This window comes from Arachis hypogaea, chromosome 20, assembly GCF_003086295.3.
Source record: "Arachis hypogaea cultivar Tifrunner chromosome 20, arahy.Tifrunner.gnm2.J5K5, whole genome shotgun sequence".
NCBI lineage: Eukaryota > Viridiplantae > Streptophyta > Magnoliopsida > Fabales > Fabaceae > Arachis > Arachis hypogaea.
Window position 1 is genome coordinate 133,674,347 of NC_092055.1, and position 27,292 is coordinate 133,701,638.

General features: G+C 30.0%; 1 protein-coding gene and 1 long non-coding RNA gene across 2 annotated transcripts; one reads left to right on the plus strand and one right to left on the minus strand.

Moving 5' to 3' along the window:
- Window positions 1–15,573: 15,573 nt before the first annotated feature.
- LOC112786671 (mini zinc finger protein 2-like) lies at window positions 15,574–16,302 on the plus strand. The gene has a single exon (XM_025830033.3). The coding sequence runs from the start codon at window positions 15,747–15,749 to the stop codon at window positions 16,020–16,022; it is 276 nt and encodes a 91-aa protein (XP_025685818.1). The 5' UTR covers window positions 15,574–15,746; the 3' UTR covers window positions 16,023–16,302.
- An 8,271-nt stretch (window positions 16,303–24,573) lies between these two features.
- Window positions 24,574–26,529, minus strand: LOC112786927 (uncharacterized). Its single transcript, XR_003194372.3, has 2 exons — window positions 26,132–26,529; window positions 24,574–25,059 (listed from the first exon to the last, which is right to left on the minus strand). It is a non-coding gene; the product is annotated as an uncharacterized lncRNA (long non-coding RNA).
- Between the last annotated feature and the right edge of the window lie 763 nt (window positions 26,530–27,292).

The window sequence follows — 27,292 nt, forward strand, 5'->3', positions numbered from 1 at the left end:
ATGGTTTTATTGATAGAGAAGTGTATGTGGCTCAACCCCCCGGTTTTGAACATAAAGATTTTCCAAATCATGTTTTCAAACTAACTAAGGCTCTTTATGGTCTTAGACAAGCTCCAAGAGCTTGGTATGAAAGGCTTAGTGCCTTCTTGTTGGAAAATCAATTTCAAAGGGGTACCACCAACACTACTTTATTTATTAAAGCATCTAATGATGATATACTCCTTGTTCAAGTTTATGTTGATGACATTGTATTTGGATCGGCTAATGTATCCTTGTGTGAAGAGTTTGGAAAACTTATGACTAGTGAGTTTGAAATGAGTTTAATGGGAGAGCTAACTTTCTTTCTTGGCCTCCAAATCAAACAAACTCCTAGTGGTACTTTTATTCACCAAGAAAAGTATGCAAAAGAACTTATCAAAAAGTTTGGCCTAGAAAATTCCAAACCAATGGGTACACCAATGCATCCTAACACAAAACTTGAAAAGGATGATGATGGCCAAGATGTAGATGAAACAAAGTATAGAGGAATGATAGGTTCACTTATGTACCTTACCTCCTCTAGACCGGATATTGTCCAAAGTGTGGGTGTATGCTCAAGGTTTCAATCTCACCCAAAAGAATCTCATCTTACGGCTGTTAAACGCATCATTAGATACATTAAGGGGACTTGTAATTTTGGATTATGGTATCCTAAATCTGATGACTTTTGTGCAGTAGGGTTTTGTGATGCAGATTATGCGGGAGATAGAGTGGATAGACGGAGCACATCCGGCATGTGTTGCTTCCTTGGAAGCTCACTCAACATGTGGTCAAGCAAGAAGCAAGCCACAGTGGCTTTATCCACGGCTGAAGCAAAATACATTTCCGCATCTGCATGTTGCTCTCAATTAATTTGGTTAAAAACACAATTGGAAGATTACAAATTAAAAATCAATAGTATACCCTTATTTTGTGATAATATGAGTGCTATAAATATTTCAAAAAATCCTGTTCTACACTCAAGAACCAAGCACATTGAGATAAAATATCATTTTATTAGAGAGCATGTGCAAAAGGGTACTATTGATATTCAATTTGTAAAATCTGAAGACCAAATTGCTGATATTTTTACAAAACCCCTCTGTGAAGACAGATTCTGCACCTTGAGAAAAAGTTTGGGAATGTTTGATTTAAGTTCTATTGATAACTTGTGAATATTTGACTCTGTTCAGTTTTGTCTCGTAGGTTTGGACGAGATAAAAATGAGGGCATGATGGAAGAAGCTATAATCAATGGGGAGGCAATGCAGAATTTAATTTCATGGGCCCCACCAAATATCTTTAACCCCACCATGACAGTTTTGTTAGTTCCTGATTTTATTTGAAAAATAAATTCAAAAAGTCTCTTGGTAGTCTTATCAAATCTTGTTGGAAGAAGCTTGTTATCAAATCAAATCTTTCCTTTCAACTAATCCCTTGATTCAAGAAAACTCCTCCTTTTTCAGTTTTTGAAAAACTTCCCTGGTTAATAACCGCGCCATTAATGGTTAATAACTCCCTCCACTCACTCTCTCCACTCCACATTTATTGCACCACTAACCTCCCTTCTCCCTCACATCTTTCGGTACTCCTCACCCTTTCATATTCAACTTCTCCACTCCCCCAACCATGAAAAAGAAAACTGCCCCCAGGAAAAGTGAAAGGATCCTATTTTCTCAAAAACCGTCCACTCCACAATCTCATACTCACATCCATATTCACTCTACATCATCATCACGACCCTCACCTCCCTCAAAACAAACCGACACCATGAGAAGGAAGGTCATTGCCACGAAAACCTCTTTAAGAAAGAAGAAAGGAAAAGGTCCCGTGGAAGAAGAAGAAGAGTCTCACACATCACCTATTCCTTCTCCACCACCATTACCACCGAAGAAATCAACTCCCCATGCATCCGGAAAGAGCTCTCAAAAGGCCAAGGGTTTCGTTCTTCATGAAACCAGAGAACCCACGAACCTTGGTTCAATGGAGTTCAAGAATAAACTTCACAAACCACACTCCCATTTTGACCCTTCAAGGTTTTCTACCTGTGCCTTCTATGAATTCCACAAAGAGGTTTTGGAAAAGCGGCATTTGTTCCCCTCCTACTTGGTGAATCTCGAGTCTCTGGCCTCCAAAGGAATCAATCTACAACCCCTGTTTGATAGTCTCAAATGGTCACCATTGCTTCTTATTCACAAAATGGTTTACCCAGGGTTGGTGAGACAATTTTATGCGAATCTGAGATTTATTGATGGCAGCCTTCACTCCTACGTGAAACGTGTGCATATCACCCTGAATGCTGAGACTATTGCTTCTGCCCTTGGTTACGTTGATGAAGGGCCGAAGGTTTACATGAGTGATAAATGGGATTCGCACGTCGGGGTTGCATACAAACAAGTTCTTCATCAAATCTGTGAAAATCTATCTGGACTGGATGGAACCGTTCCTACTCACAAGGCTTTGGGTCCAACCAACTCCCTGCTGCACCGCATCATAACTCATATTCTCACTCCATAGAGTGGTTCTCATAACAGGGTAACCGTATCTGACTGTCTTATAATATTTACTCTTGTTACTTCATCTTTCATTTTATTTAGTTATCTAATGATTAGACATATGTGGGAGTCTGTAAAGAGTACAAAAAGGCTAATTTATCTTATGGAATGTTTCTCACGTGCATCTTTGAGTACTTTAAGGTAGATTTAATAAATGAAGATGTAGAGAACAAGGTCTCTATGATCAAAGGAGGCGGGGCTGTTAAAAAGGGAAAGAAATCTATGGCCTCTGATGATGACTTTGAGAGCCGGCCAGAATCCTCAAAAGCAACCGATTCCCTAAGAGACATTCTCACAGAATTCTCAAACATGTCCGATCTCATGGTTCAATTTCACAAATCTGCTCGCAAACTTGCATATGAAAATGAGACGGCCTGAAAGAAATGCCAAGAAAGGGTCGGTTTAATGCTTGAAAGCCTTGATGATGAAGCTGGTAGCGAAGCAGGGGCTGAGGGATCTGACTTTAATCTTTCTGATGATTAAACTTATGTTTACTGTTTGATATTGGCACTTAGGCTCAATTCGGTACTTTGTTTTGGCTTGTTTCTGTTGGAACAATAACTCTGTGATACTTTGTAGACACTTTTTATATTTTGCATATTATGCTTCCATGTTAAAACCTTCTTGCAGGTGCCCCTTTGATGACAAAAGGGGGAGAAAGTGCTTAAAATTGAAATGAAAAACAAGGATGAACATGAAACAGGGGATGAAATTTTCGTTTGAAAATTCGTGATCACCCTTGTTAAAAGGATACATTTGATATTGCATTTTGATATTACTTTTGGTTCACTATGATTACTGCTGCTGGAAATGCATTTGGCATTTAGTTTATGATGATTGGCAATACATTTATCTTGATTACATGGATGACTGGTTGTTAATTAACTTTGATAAAAATGCATGTTTATATTGAATACTCTGTTTCATCTTGGATTAACATGCTTGATATTTTTGGCAGTTCCTTTAAATTATGTAAAATATAACAACTGCCATGTTTTGATCATGTGTGCTTCAAGAACATGTGTGCTTCAAAATATTTTTTCCATAATAATTTTGCTCTGATATCCTGTCTGGGAAAAATATTTGAATAATTTTTGAACAACAATTATTTGATATGTGTAAAAGTTTGAGCAGAAAATCAATTTATGATAACAAATGAGTTTTGATTGTCATCACACTCTGCTCATAAATCAAGCATTCAACATTTCAAAATAAATATGTTGAATAACATTGCTATTTGAAGCTTGATTAAATTGTTACAGGTTAGTGCTTCCCTTGATAAAAATGGCATATATTAAGGGGGAGCCATGTGACAATTTGAAAGGGAGAGAAATTCAAATTCAAAGGGAGTACTCTTTACTCAATCTTTAAATTTCTTTCCATTTCAATTTTAATAATGTTTGTCATCAAGGGGGAGATTAATGAGTTTGGAAAATTCTAAACTAATATTTGTGATGACTAAATATTATTAAAATAATTAATTACAAAATTATTAATTTAATTTTCATCTAATATATGTTAATTAATAATTTTGTGTTGCAGGTTTTATATTTGGGCCGAACAGAACAAAAATTTTAAAGCAAGCCCATTGGAATAGTTTTCATTCAGCCTTGATGCTAAACCATTGTGATAAAAATGGCTGAAACAATGTTTTTGATTTATTGGGCCAGAATGAATTTTAATGCTACAAGCCCATGATTGTTTCTCATGCTTGATCCGAAAAAATTCATCAGGAAAGCAAATGTTATCATTTGCCTTATGCCCTTCATCAGATCTCATGGATAAAATATTTTTGGGCCAGTTGTGATTATTAATGTTACAAGCCCAAAATATAATTGCTTGAAGGCAAGCATGTTTGGTCTGAAACCATGAAGCAAAGAAAACAAAGCTTCATTTGTTTCCAACGGATCCAAGAATTTTACCATGCAATGGACTTCAAATTCACTCAATTATCATTAATAACATGGGAACTATGAGAGAGAAAAGGAGTGACATGATTGATGTGCTCAAAGCTACACGCCACTCTAAGGGAAGTAAAAGCATTTTTTTCACTTGAATTAATTAACTCATTTGATTACTTTCCTTCCAAGTTTATTCTCTCTCATCTCTTTCCTTCTCTCTTTTGGTCATTAACCAGGAAATCATGCAAGCAAAAATGAGCTACCAAAGTGAAGGAAGAACAAGCTACAAGACCATCACAATGATGGTAAGAAAACATAACAAAATAAAAGTATACTGTGGCTGAGATATTCACCAAAAATGGTAAGATTTGGTGAGGTAATCTCGAGCTCTTCATACCCAAAAAGAAGAAGATCTCGGCCAACAAGGAAGAGATTCTTGGAGGTATGGCTTGTCTTTGATTATGCTCAACCACCACAGAAAGTAGCTAGAGTGGCGAAGTGATGGTAGAGGCAGAGATTGAAGCAGATGAAGTCATCGTCATCATGAAGCATCAAGGGCCAGAAATCCATCTTGGAGAGCAAGCAAAGGATGGAGCGCTCGGATTGATGAAGAGTGATGACCAAGGAAGGACTAGAGGTAATTGCATGTTGGGTTTTGCATGGTTATCTCTTCTCTCTCTGTGTGGCCGAACCGGATCTGTTTCTTGGAGAAGAAGAAGTTGGCTTGGTTTTTTTTTTTTTTTGGCTTCAAAAGTGGAGGCTTCCTTCTTCTATAAAAAGAGAGAACAGCCACTGTTTGGAGTAAGGAGAAAGTTTGAGAGTGCAAGGCACAGTGTTCTCAGAGCTACCTGAGCTAACAGTTTTCTCTTCTCCTTCAATGTATTCTCATTTTGTAATTTTTCTGTTTAATTTTGTCATGTCTTGAGTCTCATGGAAAAAGGCAAACAGTGAGGTTTGTATGAAAAAGCCATAGAGCGAAAAAAGGCAGAGAGTGCAAAATTAAAAGAAAAAGCCATAGATGTCCTTAGAATTCCTTTGTACGTCTATGTTGTGTTTCATGATTCTGTGGGAATCCCCTTGTAAGTTGGGTTAGCACTTTACAGATTGTAATCAGGAAGATTATAGTGAAATTCCATCATGGTTATGATGGAGACTGGATGTAGGCTGCACTGCACTTAGCAGCTGAACCAGGATATATCTGGGTGTAATTTTCTCTACTCTCTACTCCATTTCTGTTTCTACTGCACAGGAGCAAAAACCAAAAATATCTCGTGTCAGGTGATGAGACAAAAAGAAAAGTCTCGTGGCTAGGGACGAGACAAAAGAAAAAGTCTCGTGGCTAGTGACGAGATAAAAAGACAAAAAGTTTCCTAAGTTGGTTTCAAAGATCAGCAAGTATTATCAAGCGAAAAGGGGGCTAAGATTCAACCCCCCTTCTCTTAGCCACTGATACCCATCAAAACATTTTACATTGAGTATTCGTAATCACATTTTTACAAGACATTTTATTTTTCTCTCAAATCAATGTGAAACTTCACAATCAATACAAATTTTTACTAAACTTAAATGATTATACATGCATTTGGCTAAAATTAAAGATAAAATGGCAATTATTTAAAAAATATTAGTGTGACTAATTTAGCCACCAATAATCATAATCATAACTTCACAAGGATAAATTTAACGGGGATGCTACACATCCATGTAACTATGTAACCAAATTAGCCCAACACCAAAAAAACCCAATACCATTAAATGAAATGTGAAATACACGCGCCCAATACACACGAAATAGCCCAACGCTTCTTCTCCCCCACGCTTCTTCTTCTCCTTCTTCTTCCGCGCTTCTTCTTCTCTTCTTCTTCTTCTTTTCACACTCGTTTACGCACGGAGCATCTTCTTCTTCTTCGCCTTCTTCTTCGCGTTCCTCCTTCTCCTCCTTTTTCGCATTCCTTCCTCTTCACGTGTTTTCTCCTTATCATCATTCTTTTGTTGTTGTTGCTGCTGTATTTTTTTATCTTTTCCTCCTTCTCTCTGGTGAAGAAGCAATAGAAGGTGAGGAAGAAGAGTTTTGAATAGTGCAGAATGAACCGAACACAGTACTCATGGTGAACCGAACACAGTACTCATGGTGAACCGAACATAGTACTCATGGTAAACCGAAAACAATACATTTGTATAGTACTGAGTGAACGAAACATAATCCATTATATAAAATCAAATTCAAACAGCTTTCTGCAGAATGAACCGAACACAGTACTCATAGTGAACCGAACACAGTACTCATGATGAACTGAACACAATACTCATGGTGAACCGAACACAGTACTCATCTTGAACCGAACATAGTACTCATGGTGAACCGAAAACAATACAATTGTATAGTACTGAGTGAACGAAACATAATTCATTATATAAAATCAAATTCAAATAACTCTGCCTACAATTTACATATTATCAATTCAATTCAGTACACCTCCGTCCATTTAATTCAATTCAAATTAGCAATTGCATTCCATTCAATTCGATTTAAAATTGAATAATCCAAACTTTGTCAGTTTGATTCGTTTCAAACAAGTAATCCAAATTGCTCTCCTATTTACCAAAAAATTATAAACCCCTAAACACTGAATCCTAAACCCTAAACCCTAAACACTAAAACCAGAACCCTGAACACTGAACCCTGAACCCATAAACCCTAAATCCCTAAAATCCTAAAACCTAAACTCTAAATCTTACACCCTAAAACCTAAACCCTAAATCCTAAACCCTGAACTCGAACCCTAAACTCTGAACTCTGAACCCTGAACGCTAAACCCTAAACCCTGAACTCAAACCCTGAACACTGAACTCTGAACCCTAAATGATAAACCCTAAACCCTGAACCTTACCGTAAACCCCAAACCCCTAAAACCCTGAACCCTGAACCCTAAACCCTAAACCCTCAACCATGAACACGGTGAACCGATATTAATACACGGGGCGAACTGAAAGTTTGAAACACACTGAACCCCTGTACACTGAACCCTGAACCCATAAACCCTAAACCCTAAAACCCTAAACCCTGAAATCCTATCGTCATTCTTTTGTTGTTGTTGCTGCTGTATTTTTTTGTCTTTTCCTCCTTCTCTCTCTGGTGAAGAAGCAGTAGAAGGTGAGGAAGAAGGGTTTTGAATAGTGCAGAATGAACCGAACACAGTACTCATGGTGAACCAAACACAGTACTCATAGCGAACTGAAATCTTAATTACGGTGAAACAATTATATAGTGCTTAGGGAAGAAAACAGAACATATTGGTCTAATTTTTGTTAGACTCCTTTCTACGGACCAAACCAAAAATATGAAAGTGATGAACCACCTCTTTAGTACTTACTGAACCGAAAAGTTACTCACATTTACTCAGAGTTACTCACAATTATTGACACTTACAATTACTCACAGTTACATATTATCAATTCAATTGAATTCAATTCAGATGTAGATCACCTGAGTCCATTCAATTCACTTCAAATAAAATAAGAAATTTCATTCCATTAAATTCGATTCAGAATTCAATAATCCAAACCTCATCAAATTGATGCGTTTGAGAAGAATCATCAAAATCGCACTCATTCAACTGATTTGAAGTTGATTCATTCATTGTTTCAATTCAAAAGTGCATATCGAAGAAGAAAACGAAGAAGAAGATGAACGCCAAAGATAATTGCGTTGAATCAATCCAAATCCATAATGCAAAGAAGAAAAACGTGAAAGAGGAGAACAACGAATTTAATTAGGATGGAGAAGAAGAAGAAGAAGAAGAAGAAGAAGAAGAATGCAAAAGAGATTTGCGTTGTATGAAAAAGTTTACGTTAAGAAACGTTGATAACGCAAAATAAGAATTCGTTATCTAGATTATAAGAGGCGCGTGTAAAACAAGCAGGAGTGTAGAACGTAGAGTGAAAGTTACATGGATATCATCTATGTAATTTTTACATGGATGTAGAGCTTTTCTCTAAATTTAATTAGTTTAGCGTATTATAATGACTTAAGACTCCAAAATTAGCTTAATGTTCCATTTAAAGGCATCTGAAAAAGAGAGTGTACTTCAAATCTTCAATAAACCTATGTTTATATGCATTAATTAGGTGGCTGCAATTAGCTCTTCTAGACTACATAATGATGACAATTCCGAAGTCATATGTACTGTAAAGGATGGTTACTTTAGAATATTTCATAATTATCACTACAACTTTGTCCCCTTGTTTTTCAAAGGTTAAATTGATTACTTTCCATAAATAAACGCTACAACATAATTGAACTATATAAAAATGTTAATGAACTCTATCGTAACCATAATGGAAGGAGTAATTGATTCTAAGAGTGAGAGCATAAAGCATATATGAATAGTTTAAGAATAATACTGTACGTTTAAACTTTTTTGTTAAATAAATCTAAATAAATTAATTTAATATAATATAATAAAAATCAGTTATAATTATTATTTTAAATTTTATTATTTAATTTAGTTAGTTTTGGTTCATAAAAATATTTGAATAAAAAATAAAGCTAAAATTTTTTTAGAAAAAGCCAACATAAAAAATATAAGTTAAGAAGAGAGAAAAATTAAAAATTAAGTGAAAATTAAACGGAAAAATTAGAGAATTAATATGTACAAATTATTAATTTGGGGGCTTGCCTTCTTTCCATTAACTAGCTCTGCCACTTTCTGGATATGTAGCATTACTCATAGTTTAACGAAAATATTTTGTAACAAAAAATATTAGTAAAAAATTATTAAAACTTATTATTTTTTTACTTTATTTAATACATTCTGCAATACATAAATACTAAATAAGATAAATTTAGATTTTTTGAGTTAATTATTTTTTGTTTCCATAATATTAACGATAGTTTAAATATTAGAAATCTATCATATTACTACGTATTTGTATATATAGTAAGGCTAGAAAGATAATAAAAAATTAGTCTAAACTTGTATTATTTAGTATTTATTAATTAAATGAGATAAATTTAAATTATTTAAATTATTTTTTTGTTATTATCAAATATTTGTATTGTACATTTTTTTCTATCAAAATAATTTATCACAATACAATCAAATTTTCCCCACAAAATAATCAAAACTTTGCACTAGTAGAGTAATCAAACTTTTCCAAAATAGAATAGTCAAAATTTTTATAAATTATTGAAAAGACCCATAAATCTTAAGATCTCTTCCACACGAGATTTTATTTTTGGTTTAGAAAGTAGAACTAGTATTTTTATTTGTAATAATATTATGGAAATATAAATTTTTTAAAATTATGGTTTATTTTTTTATAGTATAGACTATGTATGACACAAAAGATTTATAAAAGTAAACTACTTTTATAAAAAAAAATTATAAATTAACAAAAGTATTTGGCTAAAAAAACTAAGATATCTATAGATAAAAAATAAATAATTAGATTTTTATTTATTATTTTTATAGAAAAAAGTCTAATTTTTTATTAATAATTAATTTTAACATTCGTTATTTAAAATTTAAAACAATTTAACGTGTATACTTTTACATTTAATTAGGTGTTAACTGTTAAAGTCTGTTGCACAAATAAAAATAATTAATTTTTATACTTGTTATATAAAAATAATATTTTTTTCCTCTATTGTATAAAAATATAATTAGATATTAGTATAAAAAAATTATACTAATAGTTATAAAATTAACTCAAAATTAATTTTTTTTAAATAATTAAATCTTGATTCTAACTTTTAATTATAACATTAATATTTTCTCAAAATTATATGTAATAAATATTTGAAAGAAGAAAAATAAAAATATAAATTAAAAAGATAAGCGGTGAAAATTTAAAACTAAATAAAAAACTAAAAAACTATGTATATAATAACAATAATAATAATATTTTTTATTTAAATTATATTATTTCGTTAATTTTATTTTTTGTAGAATGGAAAGATAGAAAAATAGAGAATGAGAGAAAAGAGAGAGAAAGATAAAAATAAAGAATGATATTGAAAGTGAGAGTTTGTTAATTTTGGAAGAAAATTTTTTATTTTAATTGTAAAAAAATATCGGATAACATATTTTGATTTTTCAAATTACTAATATAAAAATATAAATTATATATAGAGTAAAAATAGTAGAGAGAAATAGAAAAATGGAGAGAGGAAGATGAGAGAATTTAGGAAGAGAGTTTATTAATTTTGAAAAAAAAATATTTTCTCTCAATTTTAATAAGAGAGTGTTATGAGACACATTTGATTATTAAATTAGATAGTAATATATGATACATAATATAGGTATATTTCAATTTTTATTTTAATATTTTAATTTTAATTTTAATGCAATTAAAGAATGTCATATTGCACATTTTGATTGTCAAATTAGTAATAATTATATATAAAATAGATAGAGTGGTTGAAGGAATGAGAGAAATAGAGAAAGGAAGAGGGAGGAGAGGAGAATTTTTTAATTTTTGAGGGAAAGATTTTATTTCAATTGCAACGAGGGAGTGACATGTGTCATATTTTGGTTGTAAAATTAGTAAGGAGGATGGAAGAATTCTTTAATTTTAGAGGGAAGGATTTAATTTCAATTACAATGAGAGAGTGACATTTGGCACATTTTAATTGTAAAATTAGTAAGGAGGAGAGAAAATTTCCTTAATTTTGAAAGAAAAGATTTAATTCTAATTGCAATGAAAAAATAACATGGATACATTTTGACTTTAAAATTAGAGATATATAATAGATATAATAAATATGCACATAAGTATACCTACTGAATCTTACATTATTTTTTTTTTTTAGAAGGTTATCGAAATTTTTTATTTTTTTATTAATATTTAAAAATATGAAAATGTTATTGAATTATTAAATTAAAAAAATTAGGTTGATGACTAAAAATAATAGTCAAAAAATAATAAATTTTGATAATTTTTTAGTATTTTTATTTTTTTAAATTATTATTAACGATTCTTAACTATTAATTTTATAGGAAAACAACTAAATGTAATTTTTTATTTAAAAAATATTATTTTTTAAAAAACTTAAGTATAAGTATTTTTTATCTTAACAGACTAACAGTAATAAATTGAGAAACTCGTACAGTTTAGTGGCACGTCGGTGTTTAAACTTTAACTAAAGAAAAAAAATATTTCGTATCTTTTTCATTATACTATATTTATTAGATATCTACTTTCTTATTTTCAAAGGTCAACGAACAAAGTATCGAATAAATTTTCAATTTTCTCTGAAATTATAAGCATGCTGTATTTTAGCTTTGAAATTTTTAAAATTATAATTTAGTTCTTACAGTAATATTCTGTAAGCTATTTTAATATTATTGATCAACTTTTACTATTTGTTGGTACTTGATAAGTTGATATATATCTTGTTAAGTGATATATCAACCAATACATGTCAGCCACATGGCATGCAATGTTAAATAATAAATACTAAAAATAACCTACAAAATATAATAATTTATCATCAAAAAGATACTTTTTGAGATTTTCGGAATATGACGCGTCAAGAATAATTGACTAACGCTTAGTCTCTTAAAGACAAAAGACCTACGAAAATTAATAACAGGAAAGATTCATAGTATTGAGACAAAATAGCTGAGAGTGAGGGGCCTAATTCAATTCAGAAACTAGATTATAGAATAAGAGATAAAATATTGTATATTATAAATTATTTAAAAATTTTATTTTTAATAAATATAAGACGTATAATACACTTTTTTTTTAATATTCAGTAATGATCATCTAGAACGTATAGATATTTGTAGATAGATAGTCTAAAAACATTAGCTACGCTATTTGGATATATTATGTTTAGAGATATTAAATTAGTGTATTTTATATTTTTTTTAATAAAAAATATATAAATATAATTTATTTTTTATTTTTTATTAAATTTTTATAATTATATTTTTTATTATTATATAATTTTTAATTTTTTTATAATAAAATAAGAATAAATTAAATTTTTATAATTTATTTTATTTTATCACTAAACAAAATATAACAATATTATTTTTTTTCTGTTTGATATTATATTAGAATTAAAATTGAACGGGTCTAATTTAATTTCAAAAAATAACTTATAAAATAAGAGATATTTCACATTTATAAATTATTTAGAGATTTTATGCTTGATAGATGTGAGATTTATAATAACGAAAAAAAAATATAATCTTTTATTTCATTGAATATGGAGTGAACAAAATGAACTTGATTGTATAAAATTGGAATCTTTTAAAATTTTGAAGACTAAAATGAGACATGCAGGCTTCCAATATTTGGGAGAAATTAATTAAAATGAAAGATTTGGTCTCACATAATGTCTCTCTTGAAAAATGTATGAAGCTTTTGGCAATTGAAACACCAATTTTATGTATGAAGTAGTAATTAGAAAATAAGATTTATATAAATTAAAGAAGACAATGCAACTGGGGAAGAGTGGTTTTATTGATGAAAGGATGATGGATCCTACAACACAGAAAGCAACATGTACATGCAAACAACAAATTAATTAAAGGAATCATTCTGAATTTTTGGTCGTACAGGGTTTGGCAAACCTTACCTATCATCTTCACGTTTTTAGGTGAAGACATATACCACTTCTCGACAAATCTTATTGCCATCGTATCAATGCACCCCACAAAAAATATTAAATTCGGATACCATCGGATATACAGATTAGGCCCATTCAAATTCCATATATATACACTCCATAATAATAATAATAATAATATATACGACATAATTTTTTTTAGTATAATAAAATTTTAAATTGTTTAATCTTTAATTTTCTATGTTAAATTATAGCATGGCAAGTTTAATATTGACATAAGGTAGAAAAAAAAAAGAAGACATAAGGTATTTTTCACATGAGTATTTTAGTTTGCCATGTTAGTAGTTAACTTACTACATCATCTTTGAATGAGAATTTTGACTGCCAAGACCAAAATATATCAGTTTTAACTTTTTGAGTAACTACTTAATCTAATATCTTTCTATTTTTACTAATGACTATTATGTGATTTTCAACTATTGTTCTAAGAACCGGACCAAATTGACAAATTCGGCTGAATTAATCAGAAATTGAATACCAAATTAGTTCGGTTTAAGATAAAAATTAATTAGCAATAAATCTGTTAAAATAATCAATTAACCGGTTAAATTGGTATAATTTTTTAACGGTTAACTGATATAAAATAATAAAATATAAAAAATTTAGAAATTATATATTTTATATATAAATATATTATTTTATTATATCTGATTTAATTTCGATTAAATATTTAAATTTTTAATTCTATCAATTTGATCTCTAGTTCAATTTTTAGAACTTTGATATCCAACTACAAATAAATGATAAAGTGACCATTAGTAATTTAATTCAAGAGACAGAACAATCTTTATTTATTTTATTTATTGCTAGCTAACCCCGTCATTATTTTTGGGTGAAAAAATATGAAAAGCTTTCTTCCCAATTTAAGCCCATCACTGATTAATTATTATTGAGCTTTCCCTTGTATTTGAGGGAATCATTTTTGGATTTATTTGATGATTTCAATTGATACCTTATTATGAACAGTGAATTAGGTGAATAGGATGGAAATTTTGTAATTATAGAAAATTGTACACTGGCGTTTTATATTACTGATTGCGCTCAGTACCCTTTTATTTAAACTTTTATTTGTTTATTTTTGCTTTTCTAGTTAATTTATTAAAGTTCAACTCAATGCCATTGTCTCACCAAATTCATCAACTTGGTTCATCACGGGGTGAAATTACTCTAAGCTACCTAGCTACTTGATTTTCATTAGTAAAATTCCCACTCATACCTACTTTAAGTACAATTAATGCTGAATTTTTTTTTTTAAAAATACTATTTGTATATCAAAATCAGCCACTAAAATCAGCCATCAATATATTTGTGTATAAATATATATGTGATTTAATTCATTTTCAACGTGTATTTATATTCTAATATGTATTTTATACTAATAACTGACTTTGGTGGCTGATTTTAATATACATGTAGCATAACTTTTTTTTTCAATCAAAATGATGTGTAGACTAAAAATTAATTATTTATATAAAATAAAATATATATTAAAAAAATATAAAATAATATATGTATATATGTAAATATATAATATTTATTTTTTAGTATACACATAATATTTTTAATTTCACATATTATTATATATATACTGCACCCAAATTAAGAATTTAATTTTTATATACTAAAAGAGTAAAAGGTAAAAAATTATTACTGATATGTAATTATGTATAACTGTCAAGTCTACTATCTTAATAAAGAAATTACCTTTTGCCTATGTACAACACTTGATTGAATGTTAACGATAACGTATAAAATTAAACGGTTGCCATTAATCCGTAGAAGGAAACAAAGTCAAGTTCACCCATGTTATTATTTTTCATAACTTTTTTTATTAATTTTTCAGGCCATCTCCTAACTTGATAAATTAAAAGATTAATTCCTTGTGGATATGAATTTTAAATAAAAATTTATCGTTCGCCAATAAATTATCGCATACATAAAACATAATTTCAATCCCTGGTATATACTTATTTAAACAGATGTTTAAACTGATCATTCGACTAACTTAAGATGATTTATTTTCGATAATTATTTAAAGAATTATTTACTAGCTTGTTGAAGATTTAGACAATATATATTTAAGATAAAAAATGTTACTTATCGTTTAAAATTGAAACTTTAATCAGCTTTTTTAAGAATTTATTATTATTTAATTAATTTAAATACTCACTTTTCACGTATCAGTTGTTCAAAAAATCAAAAAAGTTACAATATAAATATATCATAATTTAACTAATTTACTCGATTATTCTTTGATTTCAAATTTAATTCCAAGATTTAATTTCTCAGTTTAGTACAAGATCCCAATAATATTCAAAGAATTACTGCATTACATGATTGAATTGTACACACTAAATATTTCTCTTTTTCTTTTTTTTGAAATAGTGGTTATGAGCTGTGTCCACTAATACATGATTGTATTCATAAGAGTTTTATTTATAAATACACATTCTAGGGTTAGGGCTCTCTCTCACTTTTTCTTTCTCTCTCTTTACCAGATTTCTTTCTATATATGCCTCTACTTGATTTTCAATTCACCAAACTCACACAAACACTAACAAATTAAAATTCTCAACATTTTTCTCCTCCTTCTTTTTCCTTCTTCTTCGTCTCGGAATAGTTCTATAGAATGAGGAAGCGCCAAGTAGTTTTGAGAAGAGAGGAGCCAACAAGGAGTGTTAGGACGGTGAAATATGGTGAGTGCCAGAAGAACCACGCCGCGAGCGTAGGCGGCTACGCGGTCGATGGCTGCAGGGAGTTCATGGCAAGCGGCGAGGAGGGGACAGGGGCTGCCCTCGCCTGCGCCGCTTGCGGCTGCCATAGAAGCTTCCACAAGAGAGAGGTTGAGACTGAAGTAGTGTGTGAGTGTTCTTCACCACCACCCTCTAATAATGGAACTTCTTAGAAAGAGACCACTTTTAAAAAATTGTAATGCCTCTTTTTTTTTTTATAAACAAAAAAAAAAAAAGAAATGGTTGTAAAATATTCTGTGGACTTGCTTAATTATTTTATTTTCCTTGGTGTTAAGATTTGGGATTTTAACATTCATTATTTCACTCTATTAATATTGGTATTATTCTAGCTAGAGTAGTATGTTCTTAATTTTATGTGTGTAAAGGGTTAAAGCAATGTTAATTTTTAATCCGAATATAATTAGGAAGTTGTATTTTCTTAATTTTAATTAATATTTTTTGTCATATAATTATGTGTGAGCCAGGATTATTTGCTTGTTGTTGATAAACTACTAGTCAACAAATTAATATGATGAGAAAATTGTTGGATTATTTTTTTATTTATTTTCTTTCTTTAATTTCTATTTCCTTTTTGGTGTGATGATATTTTTGATATCCAATCAAGATCGTAGAAAATATCCATAATAATTTGAACCCTTTACGCTAAACCAAACCCCCCCCCCCCCCAACTTTGTTCAATTTTTTTTTTCTTTTTTCTATTTTGGTAATGAGCCGTTTCTGAATTAAATTTTCTCCTATATAAATAATAGATGATGACCAAGACAATAATAATGTTTCTTGAATATTCTTTGTCAAATTTTTCTACCATATTATGCATGCTAGTAAGTTTCCCTAGTGTGCAACAACCATGTGTCGTTTATAACAAATGGAAATAAAATATGATGATGTATAAATTAAAATTCACAATCATCCTAGAAATTAATTAACCACCATTATTATTATATTATTTCCTCTTCTCTTTATTTTTTGTTTCATATGCTTAAAGCTAAGGCATTATTATAACTAGTTTTGGCAACTTCTTTCAACTAACAATCACTAAACCTAAAAATGAAATCCACTAATTAATGTCGTTTGAGATCACTTTGAACACATTTATAACGGTCCACATGTCTAATCATGTTGGTTGTTGAAATAAAGAACTTTCATTAGTTACTTATTAAAAGTTGATTTAAACTTATTATAGCTAGCCACCGCATAGCTCAAAACTTGAAAAAGGCCTAAAACAAAAGTTGGAAAAGAAATTAAGTCACGCATTAAAAATAAATATGTTTATTATGTTTCTTAATCAGTGTGATCTTTCCATTGCTTCTTCAATGCAATTGTATTGATTACTAAAATGAATAATGAAATGTATCAAACCAAAATTAATTAAAGTATGTAGTAATGAAAACACAATAATTAAGTTACCAAAATATGGAGCCAATTTTTTCGACTAATATCAACTAATTTTTTTTAAAATTAATTTTAGATACTAAATTCTAAATGTTAAAAAAAAAAATAATAACTAATATCGTAGCCATATATATGAATTCCCTAAATACATAGTTAAAGTTTATATGGAGTAATTGATGCAATTGAAATTGGAAAGTAACAAAAATACATATATAACATAGATTGATGGATTAGAAATGAATAATTAGGAGAAGGGCACATACCTTAGCATATATAGTGATAATAGTAATAAACAATATTTGATGTATATATAAAACTTGAAACTATATATGAATGTTTGTTTTATGCTAATCAAGAACTAAGATTAAGAATGAAGAATGTGGAAAGGGGGGGAAGATATTTGGAAGATACTAGTTGTGCCCCATAGCTAGCTTTCATAAAAAGAGATAGAAAACAGCACTTTCTTGAATGTATTAGATATTTTCCATGTGAGGTGCTACAAACAAAAGTGGAGATGTTAGGCATATATGACCTCTGGAATTGAACGAACTTTCAGGTATATGTTAATGCTCAATCTGGTATATGTCTATTCCAAAATATAATATTATCTATCTCCATTACAATTTTAATTTCCGGAGAACACATTCATACATATACATTGTTATTTCATCATCATAAAAGGACATTTTAAAAACAATCAAATACAACAAATGTTTGGATAATAAATTTTTTATTTATGAATTTTAACGCAATTATTGCATAGTTATAAACCTTGAACCCAAATAAACTTGTTACTATAGTCTATAGGAATACTATTTGACACAATTAACAAAGCACATTGTTTTATTTGAATTACGAACGAAGCAATTGTAAGACTTAATAAATTTTTGTTAATGTATTAGGCAAGATAATTATTAGATGACTATATAAATTCTATAATATTGATTATTACATCAAAACTAAATTCATATGACTATAATTGAAGGTGTCCTTATTACTAGAGCGATTGAAAATTGAGTGTAAATAGCACTTCTTTTAACAAGCAGAAGTACATCCTACCATGCAAGTAATGAATGTTTGATATAATGGAGAGAAATGTGATTGTTATAATATCGTATGCCAAAATTATTGAATGCATGAGATATTTGATGATCATCACGTTCCATAAGATATTTTATGAAACGTTAGTTTGCCTAATATCTTCCTCCATTTTACTTTTTTTTTCCCTACTCTCAAAAAGAAGGAATTTCCAAGCAATATACAATAATAATAATTGCAGGGTAGCCTAATCCACCCAGTCTAGATCTTGTCACGACTCAATAGCACGAAGCGAATCCCAAACAAACGACTTAGGTATAAGATATTCGAATTGCGGTCTCACACCGTTGAGAGGATCTTCCTAAAAAGAAAAGATCTGATCATCATTATTATAAAAAAAATATATATTTTTTTTTTTATATTTTAACATACATGTTGTATAATAGGGAGTTTTTCATCTCTCTCAGATATAATATAGGTAACATTCCAATTTTTTTGGAATCATATTTTTTTTGTGACTGAATCATATTTATTATTCAATAATTAATTAAAAAATAATGTACCTGAAAAATTAACGTATCTAATTTGAAATCTAAAAATATGAAAATACTAGTTTTAGTAAAAAGAAAATTCTATAGTATTGACAATATAAATCACCATATGATGCTAACGGTAGATGTCACACAACGAGAATAACACATGTCTATAAGATGACTGGATTGAGTGTCTTGTAATGGAGGATCATGATTTCTATTTGAACTTAGTGTCCATATTTGTTTAAGAAATTATGTAATGAAAAAAAAAATTGGACTCCAGAAAAAGTATGGTTACTAGGCCTTTTTTTTTGTCTGGCAGAGATAGACTAGATTGTATTAAGATAATGGTAATTAGGTCTCATTAAAAGATAGAGTAATGTTAAAGTATATTATGCCAAAAATATGCCAGGAAAAGAAATGACCATTTTAAACAAACAAAAAAAATGACCATTTAAAAAAGAAAAGAAGAGAAAATCCATTTTCAATTGTTGGTTTAGGGTCGTCGTCATAGTGTGTGCAGCACCATCGGCGTGAAGCATCTTCAACAGTCCAATTCCACCAGACGAGCGTCGAAAAGCAGTCGAACACAAGATACTCAAAGCGGGCCAACGTGACTTTGAGGCTGGTGATTGGTGACGGTCATCTCTAGTGAGAGATAGAGAGAGGGTTGGGCCTGAGAGGATCTGCCGTAACCTAATTGAAAGGAAAGATGGTGCAGTTTCTATTTGTATGTGCTAGCAACACTATGCCTTTTCCCACTTGTGTCTCACAAAGACTTAGGGTTTCACCTTCCTGCTGTTCTGCCGCCTTTCCCTAAGAACATAACGCCCAATACTCTACCTTGAAGCTAGGAACCTATCTCCATTTTTTGGCAGTGGAGAATTGTCTATCTTAATTCATACCCTATTAAAAAAAAAAAACAAAAGTATTCTGGCCCAAAACCCTTGGCCTATCCTATTTCTTAATCTAAAAATACTTCATTATCACTAATTAGTAATTAAATGTATGAAATAACAAACGAAAAAATGAAATAAACCCAACGTTCCATCACTCTGGCCATATTCATGGAGCTCCGTTCCGCGCTATATGCTACCACGTGTCAGAATCCATCTGCGACACCTATGGTCCATATCACATGATGATAACTACCATCAGCACTTTAGAACGTCCCTTAGTAAAATCCTAACCGACAATAAACAATCCTTCAAAATATAGTCATAACTAATTTCATAATTATTGGATTTGAATAATCTTTGATTACAAAAATATGAGAAAACTAGATTTACTCTTTAAGTTTAGTACACAATCAAATTCAAATTCAATTAGCTAGATAAATCTATTACAAGTTCACAGTAGAAAATCGTGTTGCAACCAACCAGCCTAACATACTAACAATATTTCGCAAATATCTCAAAGCTATAGTTATTCGATTGACTTGGTTCAAAATTCGTTTTAAAAGTAACTCAAATCTCTATAAATTTGTATCTAATAGGTATTTCCAAATTTCAAACGCAAAAAGCTTTATAGGGCTTTCAAAGTAACGATTTAGATTGAAGATTTCACCTAAACGCGAGTATATTTTTACGTGCTTCAAATGTTCTTGATACGAAGATATCAAGTATTCTTTAGAAGTTATTAGTTTATATTTTTAGAATGTTCAATTTAGTTTGATATATTTTTATTTTATTTATTTAGTTACCAAATTAAGCTTTATGTTATGGGCTTAGGATTTTTTTTTTTACTTTAACCTAATTAGAGGTTTGAAAACCCTCCTTTTGGTTTTGCGATAAAATTATGGTGTGAACAAGTGAGGTTGAGTGAGTCTTTTTCTTGTTATATCGGGTAATTGGATAGAAGGTTAAGCGAGTCCCTTCGATTCAGTTGAGGAGTCTGTTTCTTGTCGCATCAAGAAATTGGATAGAAAGTAGAGTGATTCTTTTTTTATTCAATTTCAATCTATCCTTTTATTTTCTATTTCAATTTCAATGCATCTTTTTATTCGATTTTACTTCTTTTCTTTTTGTTTACTCTTTATTTACTCATCAATTCTTCTAATGCAATATGCACATATCTAAAACCATTTGAGTCCTTCATTTCTCATTTTATTTCTTTTTTCTAAAAAAAATTATAAGTGGCATATCTCATCTTTCTTTTATTGTCTCTACAGATTGTTATTCATATACTTTCTCCACTTTATTATAAGAAAAATCCTAATCTTGTCTCACTTTCTTAAAATTATTCTAAACCCTTTTACTAAACTATTCACAAATTTCAATCATATATTGTGTGAGAAGATATCCTCTCTGAGCTATGCTAACTATGAAGACCAAGAATATGAAGATTTTTCTCTATAATAAAGAACATGAACTCATAGATTTGCATAAAATTCATATCTTCTGCAACCTCTATATTTATATTGAGTTTATCGAGTAAAATATTTCAATCATCATAACTCATTATTTATTTGTTCTTTGTATTGTTTTTTATTAATGGTTTATGATTTGTTAGTTTCTAACCAAAACCTAATCACCTCAAATCTTAATCTCATGCATATACTTAGAAGAATGAAATCTATCCTTTAGCCAAAAATTCATACTTACATTAAAGCACATACAAAGTTTATCTTGAAACAAATCTATCTTTGCTAATGAACCATGATTATTTACTATATATATATATATAGGATTTTCACAAATTTTACTGGTGGTAAGGGTTTATACTATTTTTTATGTGTCACATATTAAATATTTGTGAATACGGATGTCGTCATTGTATGTCATGATATAGTCTTTTTATTACATAGACATTTAATATTTTAATAACTGTGCATTAAAGAATTGAGGGTATGATCCTCTAGTAAGAAAAAGTGACCTCCAAAGATAAGATAATCGAAGTGATACTTTCGATAAGGAAAAGTGATCGACAAAATTTTGAAATAAGAACAGTCATTAAAGGAAGGAGACTCCCATCAATTTTATACGCAATTTGAGTTCAATACCTTCTAAAGGCAAAGTAAAGTTAAAAGAATGCTTAAGAAAAATTAAGGTCAGTTTCATGCATTGCATTAGAATCCATGTCAACCATGATTTTCAGTTTAAGTAAGGAGAAGTTAGGAGAATGTCAAAGGAAACCAAATCAAGGTTCTTGTGTTCACATTCTGTATGATTTAACATTATAGACATTTCAGTCATGAGTCACATACAGGAGTCGTAACATAAGTAAGTGAGAAGCATCTAGAAGTCATACTACTCCGATTAATAGGAACTTTTAAAAGTAATAATTGAACAATATTGCATCATCAATATTTTTATTTTAAAACTTGGAATGGCTGAGGATGGATACAATGACACCATATAGATACACTATTAAAAAACTTTTGTTTTTCACCCCTCTCCCCATACCATCTTCAGGAACAACGCAGCACGAAACAATATGCTACTCAATTAAGGCGAAAAGATCAGTATACTATAAGATTATTAGGAGCTAGATAAAAATTCATATTTTTATCAATATACTATAAAATTCATATTAAATAAAAATGGAGGATAAGTGATTGTTTTAGTCATGGTTATGCAAAGTAAGAGAGTTAGAATTTTCTGTATGTCTTGTTTGATCTTTATTGAATGACTACAATTGTAGCCATGATGTTTGATTTCTTTTTATGAGTAAAATTTGTCATTATTTTTGTCTTTATATTTTAGTACACTTGTCTTTCGGGTTAATATCACTAGGTCCACTTATATTTTTCAACTAGTAACAATTCTAATGATCAAGACTTTCACGATTTTCAAATGGCTTTCAAAAATAAAAATTAGTTATCCATTATTTTTTTTATAAATTATAGATTTTATTTCAAAAATTTTATAAAAATTTGAGTATCAACCACCAATATAATTCAAATAAGGCTTAAGCCTAATTTGAAAAGAATAGGGTACTACAATACACATAATCTTAAATTTATTACTTTTCTAACTCTTCTGACTTGAGTATCAGAATCTCTTTGCTGTAAAGATAAGTGAAGTAGGACTTGCTCGAATTTCTACTAATCAAGAAAGCCAATATTAGTTAAGTCTATTGGTGCATAATTGGCGGTTAAGTTTATGTTTCTAGAAACACTACAAAAAAATATGGTAAAAATAGCGATTTTTTTTTATATTTATGACGGGTTAAACTGCCATTATTACAAAGAATGGCGGTTTCAGAAAGCAACGTAATTTTGGGCGTCATTCTAGTTATTACGGCGGTTTTATGAAAACTGCCACAATTTTCTAAGTTAAAACGGTGGTTTTTGAATAGTTTAAAACGTCGGTTCAAACTGCCATTATTTCTAAATAAAAGCGTTTTCTAGTTGGTTAAAATGGCAGTTTAAACTGTCGCTATTTCCAGGGTTAAAACGGCGATTTTTGTTGGTTAAAATGACGGTTCAAACTGTCGTTATTTCTATGATGAAAATGGTATTTTTAGTTGGTTAAAATGGCATTTATGAACTGTCATTTTTACTCTAACAGAGTAGCATTTTGGTTGGTTAAAACGGCGTTTAAAACCGCCGTTTTTACTGAGTTAAAACGGCGTTTTTAATTGGTTAAAATGGAGTTTGAAATCGCTATTTTTACCGAGTTAAAATGACATTTCATGTTGTTTAAAATGGCAGTTACAAACCGCCTTTTTTACCGGATAAAAGTGATTTTTTTATCATTTAAAAAGACAAATTTTAACCGTCATTTTTATCGCATTAAACATAATTTTTAGATTAAACTTTCTCAATAACAAAAAATCAATACCCATAAACAAAATATTATATAACTCATAAACAATATATTAAACATAATATATAATTTTTTTAGTATTGAAAATCAAAAGTAATAACTTCTATACAAATAAAGTATCTAACATAACATGATCTTTTAATTATAAATGTCTTAACATGTAGCATAAAATCTCCATTATAGCTTTTAGTGTACTTTGTCATGTTAATCTCTGTTCCTCACTCCAATTCTTCTTTTGTCTTGATTATTTGCTTCTAGAGTGCTTACTTTGATTTTAATTTTGAATATTTTTGCGTATAAATTTGCTTCCTATTCATTTAAAAACAGATTCTGCAAGAAGTCAGTTAAAGATAAAAGTTACATTATAATTTAAAATCTCCATATTCTACCAATGAATAAAGACAGTTAAATATATTACCTCTCTACCAATGAATAAAAAGGCCAGATCCAAAGGCTCCAATAAATAAAATAGACTTTGCTAAATTTTTTGAAGAAATGATATAATAATTTACAGAATCTTTCATTCCATTTTCTGAAACCCTGTAATGATACAAGAACAGATCAATCTACTATTTAGTCATATCAACAAACCAAAACCCGGATATAATACCAACTTCCCTTGATTTCTTTTGCACAACTTGAAAATCCTTTTTACATCTAGTGGGCACACCTTTCCAAGTTTCCCTAAACAGTTTGATACTCCCTTTTAATCCATGGAACTCCCTAAACAGTTTTATGAAAATCTATGCATAAAACCTTTCTTTTACCCAATGATAAGCTTCAAGATCAACACAACTAAATCTAATGATGATACCATTATCCACATCATCATCATCCAAACAAACCACCATATGTCATCTATCAATATAATAATCACAATTCACTAATCTTTACTTTGAAAATCAGGAAAGTCCTTCATATTATCTCTAATTTTACTTTGAAAATTCAAAATTTACAGTAGTTACTAGTTGTAGCATCATCAATATAATAATCACACTTCACTAGACAAAAAGAGTTTAACTTGGACACATTTTCAGTATCACTTCATCTATCCTACATATTCATCAATCATATATTGCCAAATCCCTAAAAGTATCTAACTTCTACACTAATCATACTAAAGGTACGCATTTAATAGCATCCTTAGATGGTATTGTAAAACAATGGATAAGAAAATTAAAGAAAAAAAAAGAAGAGACTAACTAGAGAAAGAGCAGCAATAAGGTGATTCCCAGCATTATTCGACTCTCGAAAACTGAGTGACTAATAACCAATAAAAAAAACAAAAATTAAAAAACAAAGCAAGTACTAAATAAATTAAAGCTTCTTTTGCCATATGGCCACTGCTAACCAAAGCCTTGACAAACACATGATTCGAAAGCACATCGAGCTTCTTTTGCCCTTTGTCATTGATTGCTGCATTCACCTTCTTTAGTGTAAGCCTACTTCTCATGTATCTAATATTAGTCACAAAGTGTTAGATAATGTAGAAATGAAACCTGGATAGATACAAATTCATTACCAAAAGCCAAAACACAAAGGTATCATCAAATAACCAAACAATGAGAAGGAAAAGAAATTTCAAAAACTGTTGGATTGCTTTAAGAGATTTTTATTTAAAGACCAGAAGCAATGGAAAAATTGAAAGGATTGAAACTACAAGGACGATTGGATTTTTTATTTTTCTTTCTCTGAGCATGCAATGTACACAAATATTATATAGTCTAAGATAAACTCAAACTACTTATGATGACAAGGAATCTAGTTCACTTGCAGTAACATGGCACACTGGTGGTGAACTCAGTTATTCAAGGCAAGGCCAAATATCATATTTTGAATCAACAAATCAAAATCAAACTCTAAGCAATTAGGAATTTCCAGTATGAAGTGTACATGCATATAGAAAGTAAATTAGGCAAGTGTTTTAACTTTCAATTACCAAATCAGAACATAACATAAGATCTCCTACTTCAGCAAATAAAAACGCTCAGAAGGAATAATACTTTATCTGCGTAATTTGAGTGAAATATTTTTATCTACTTTGTCTAAAATAAACCACTCTATATAATTGTAATAATCTTATGCCTTCAGTAACATTGACATTATATATCTAAGAGTAATTATACTGAGAGGTTAATCTGACATAAAAAAAATTACCAAAAGCCTAGAAACTAAGGAAATTAGATTCTTAATTCGACAATAAGCAAAAACAAATAACCATTGATAGAAAATTACAAATTTAAAAACTCTAAATTTCGGAAAAATTGAAAAGAATAAAGAAAGACTTAATTTGGCGCTGGCGAATGAGGACCTTGGTGTGTTGGATTGACTTGGCCATGCTGAACTTGAAGATGAGAGTTTGGAGGTGATGCTCGAGGAAGTTCTCGACGATGAGAACGAACACGTAATCATAGTAGTTACAGAGAAGGCAGAACAAAATTGCAAAAGCTCGCTAAAGGCAGCAATAATGTTGCTTGCCCCAACGAGGTGATAAACAAAGTAGCTAGGAGATGAGATGCGATGGCTAACCTTCAGTTCGAAGCTATAACAAGATCATAGAAGCTCATTGAAGGCAGCGACATGATGTTGCTAGATGTGGCGAGGGGATGAGCGGTAGTGAGAAGATGAACGATGGCAGTGAATTAAGCGGCGGCAACAAATCTTTAAATCGAAGCCTGATCGAGAACCAAATCGTAGAAGCTCATTGAAGGCAGCAACAACAATATTTCTTGTAGCACGAGGAGATGAGCAGCAACGAGGGGATGAACGACAGTGACCTGAGATGTAGGACAACGGCATGAGATGAACGGTGGAAAGAGATTAGGATTTGTCATTCACATTACCCACAATTTCTCATATACAACAACACTAATTACCCGAATTAAAAGAGAAACAGAAAATGATAGTGGGTCAACTAAAACCGCCACAAAAATCGTGCGAATTCTAGTAGAGACTAAAAGCGTCGAGATTAGCCAAAAAATGGCAGTTTTGTGCAACCACCGTAAAATTAGTGTCATTTTAATCCAAATTTTTTTGTAGTGAAACTGTTAGCTAAAGCATTAGTGTTATATAAAAAGGAGTGACTAGTGCATTGTTGTTAGATATATAACCATTCATATTATCTTTTTCTATCAGTTTAAGCTTTTGTGATAAATGATTTTATGACATGGTATCAGAATTTTATTTCCAAAAGATCTAGAATTCAAATCTTAGTGAACCCAAAAGTGAAAAAAATAGCATAAGGTAAATAAAAGGTGAAAAATAAATCTATGCAAAAATTAAACAAATCTAGAAGAGGCTCTTACTTGAGAAGAAGTGTTAGATATAACCATTCATGTTATCTTTTCCTATCAACTTAAACTTTTGACATAAGTGATTTTATGACAATTGTTCAATGAAGCACATAATTTTGTATTCATTCTATCTCTAATTAAAATACAATAGTTCCTTTTCTTTCTCTAATTTCTCTGTTTTCTCTGTGTTTCTTAATGCTCAAACAACTATATCATTATTTTCTTATTTGCAAGTACCACTCCTACATAATAATAATAATAATAAAAAATTATTTTAGTATCACTATATTATGATGATAATTACGGTAATTATAATATTTTAAAATTATTGTTAAAATTAAAATAATATTTTATATTGTTAAACTATGTTTTTTAAATAGTGTTATTTAAAAAAAAA

What these genes read in the sequence shown, in the direction of transcription:
- LOC112786671 (XM_025830033.3), top strand. Translation starts at nt 15,747, where the DNA reads ATGAGGAAGCGCCAAGTAGTTTTGAGAAGAGAGGAGCCAACAAGGAGT.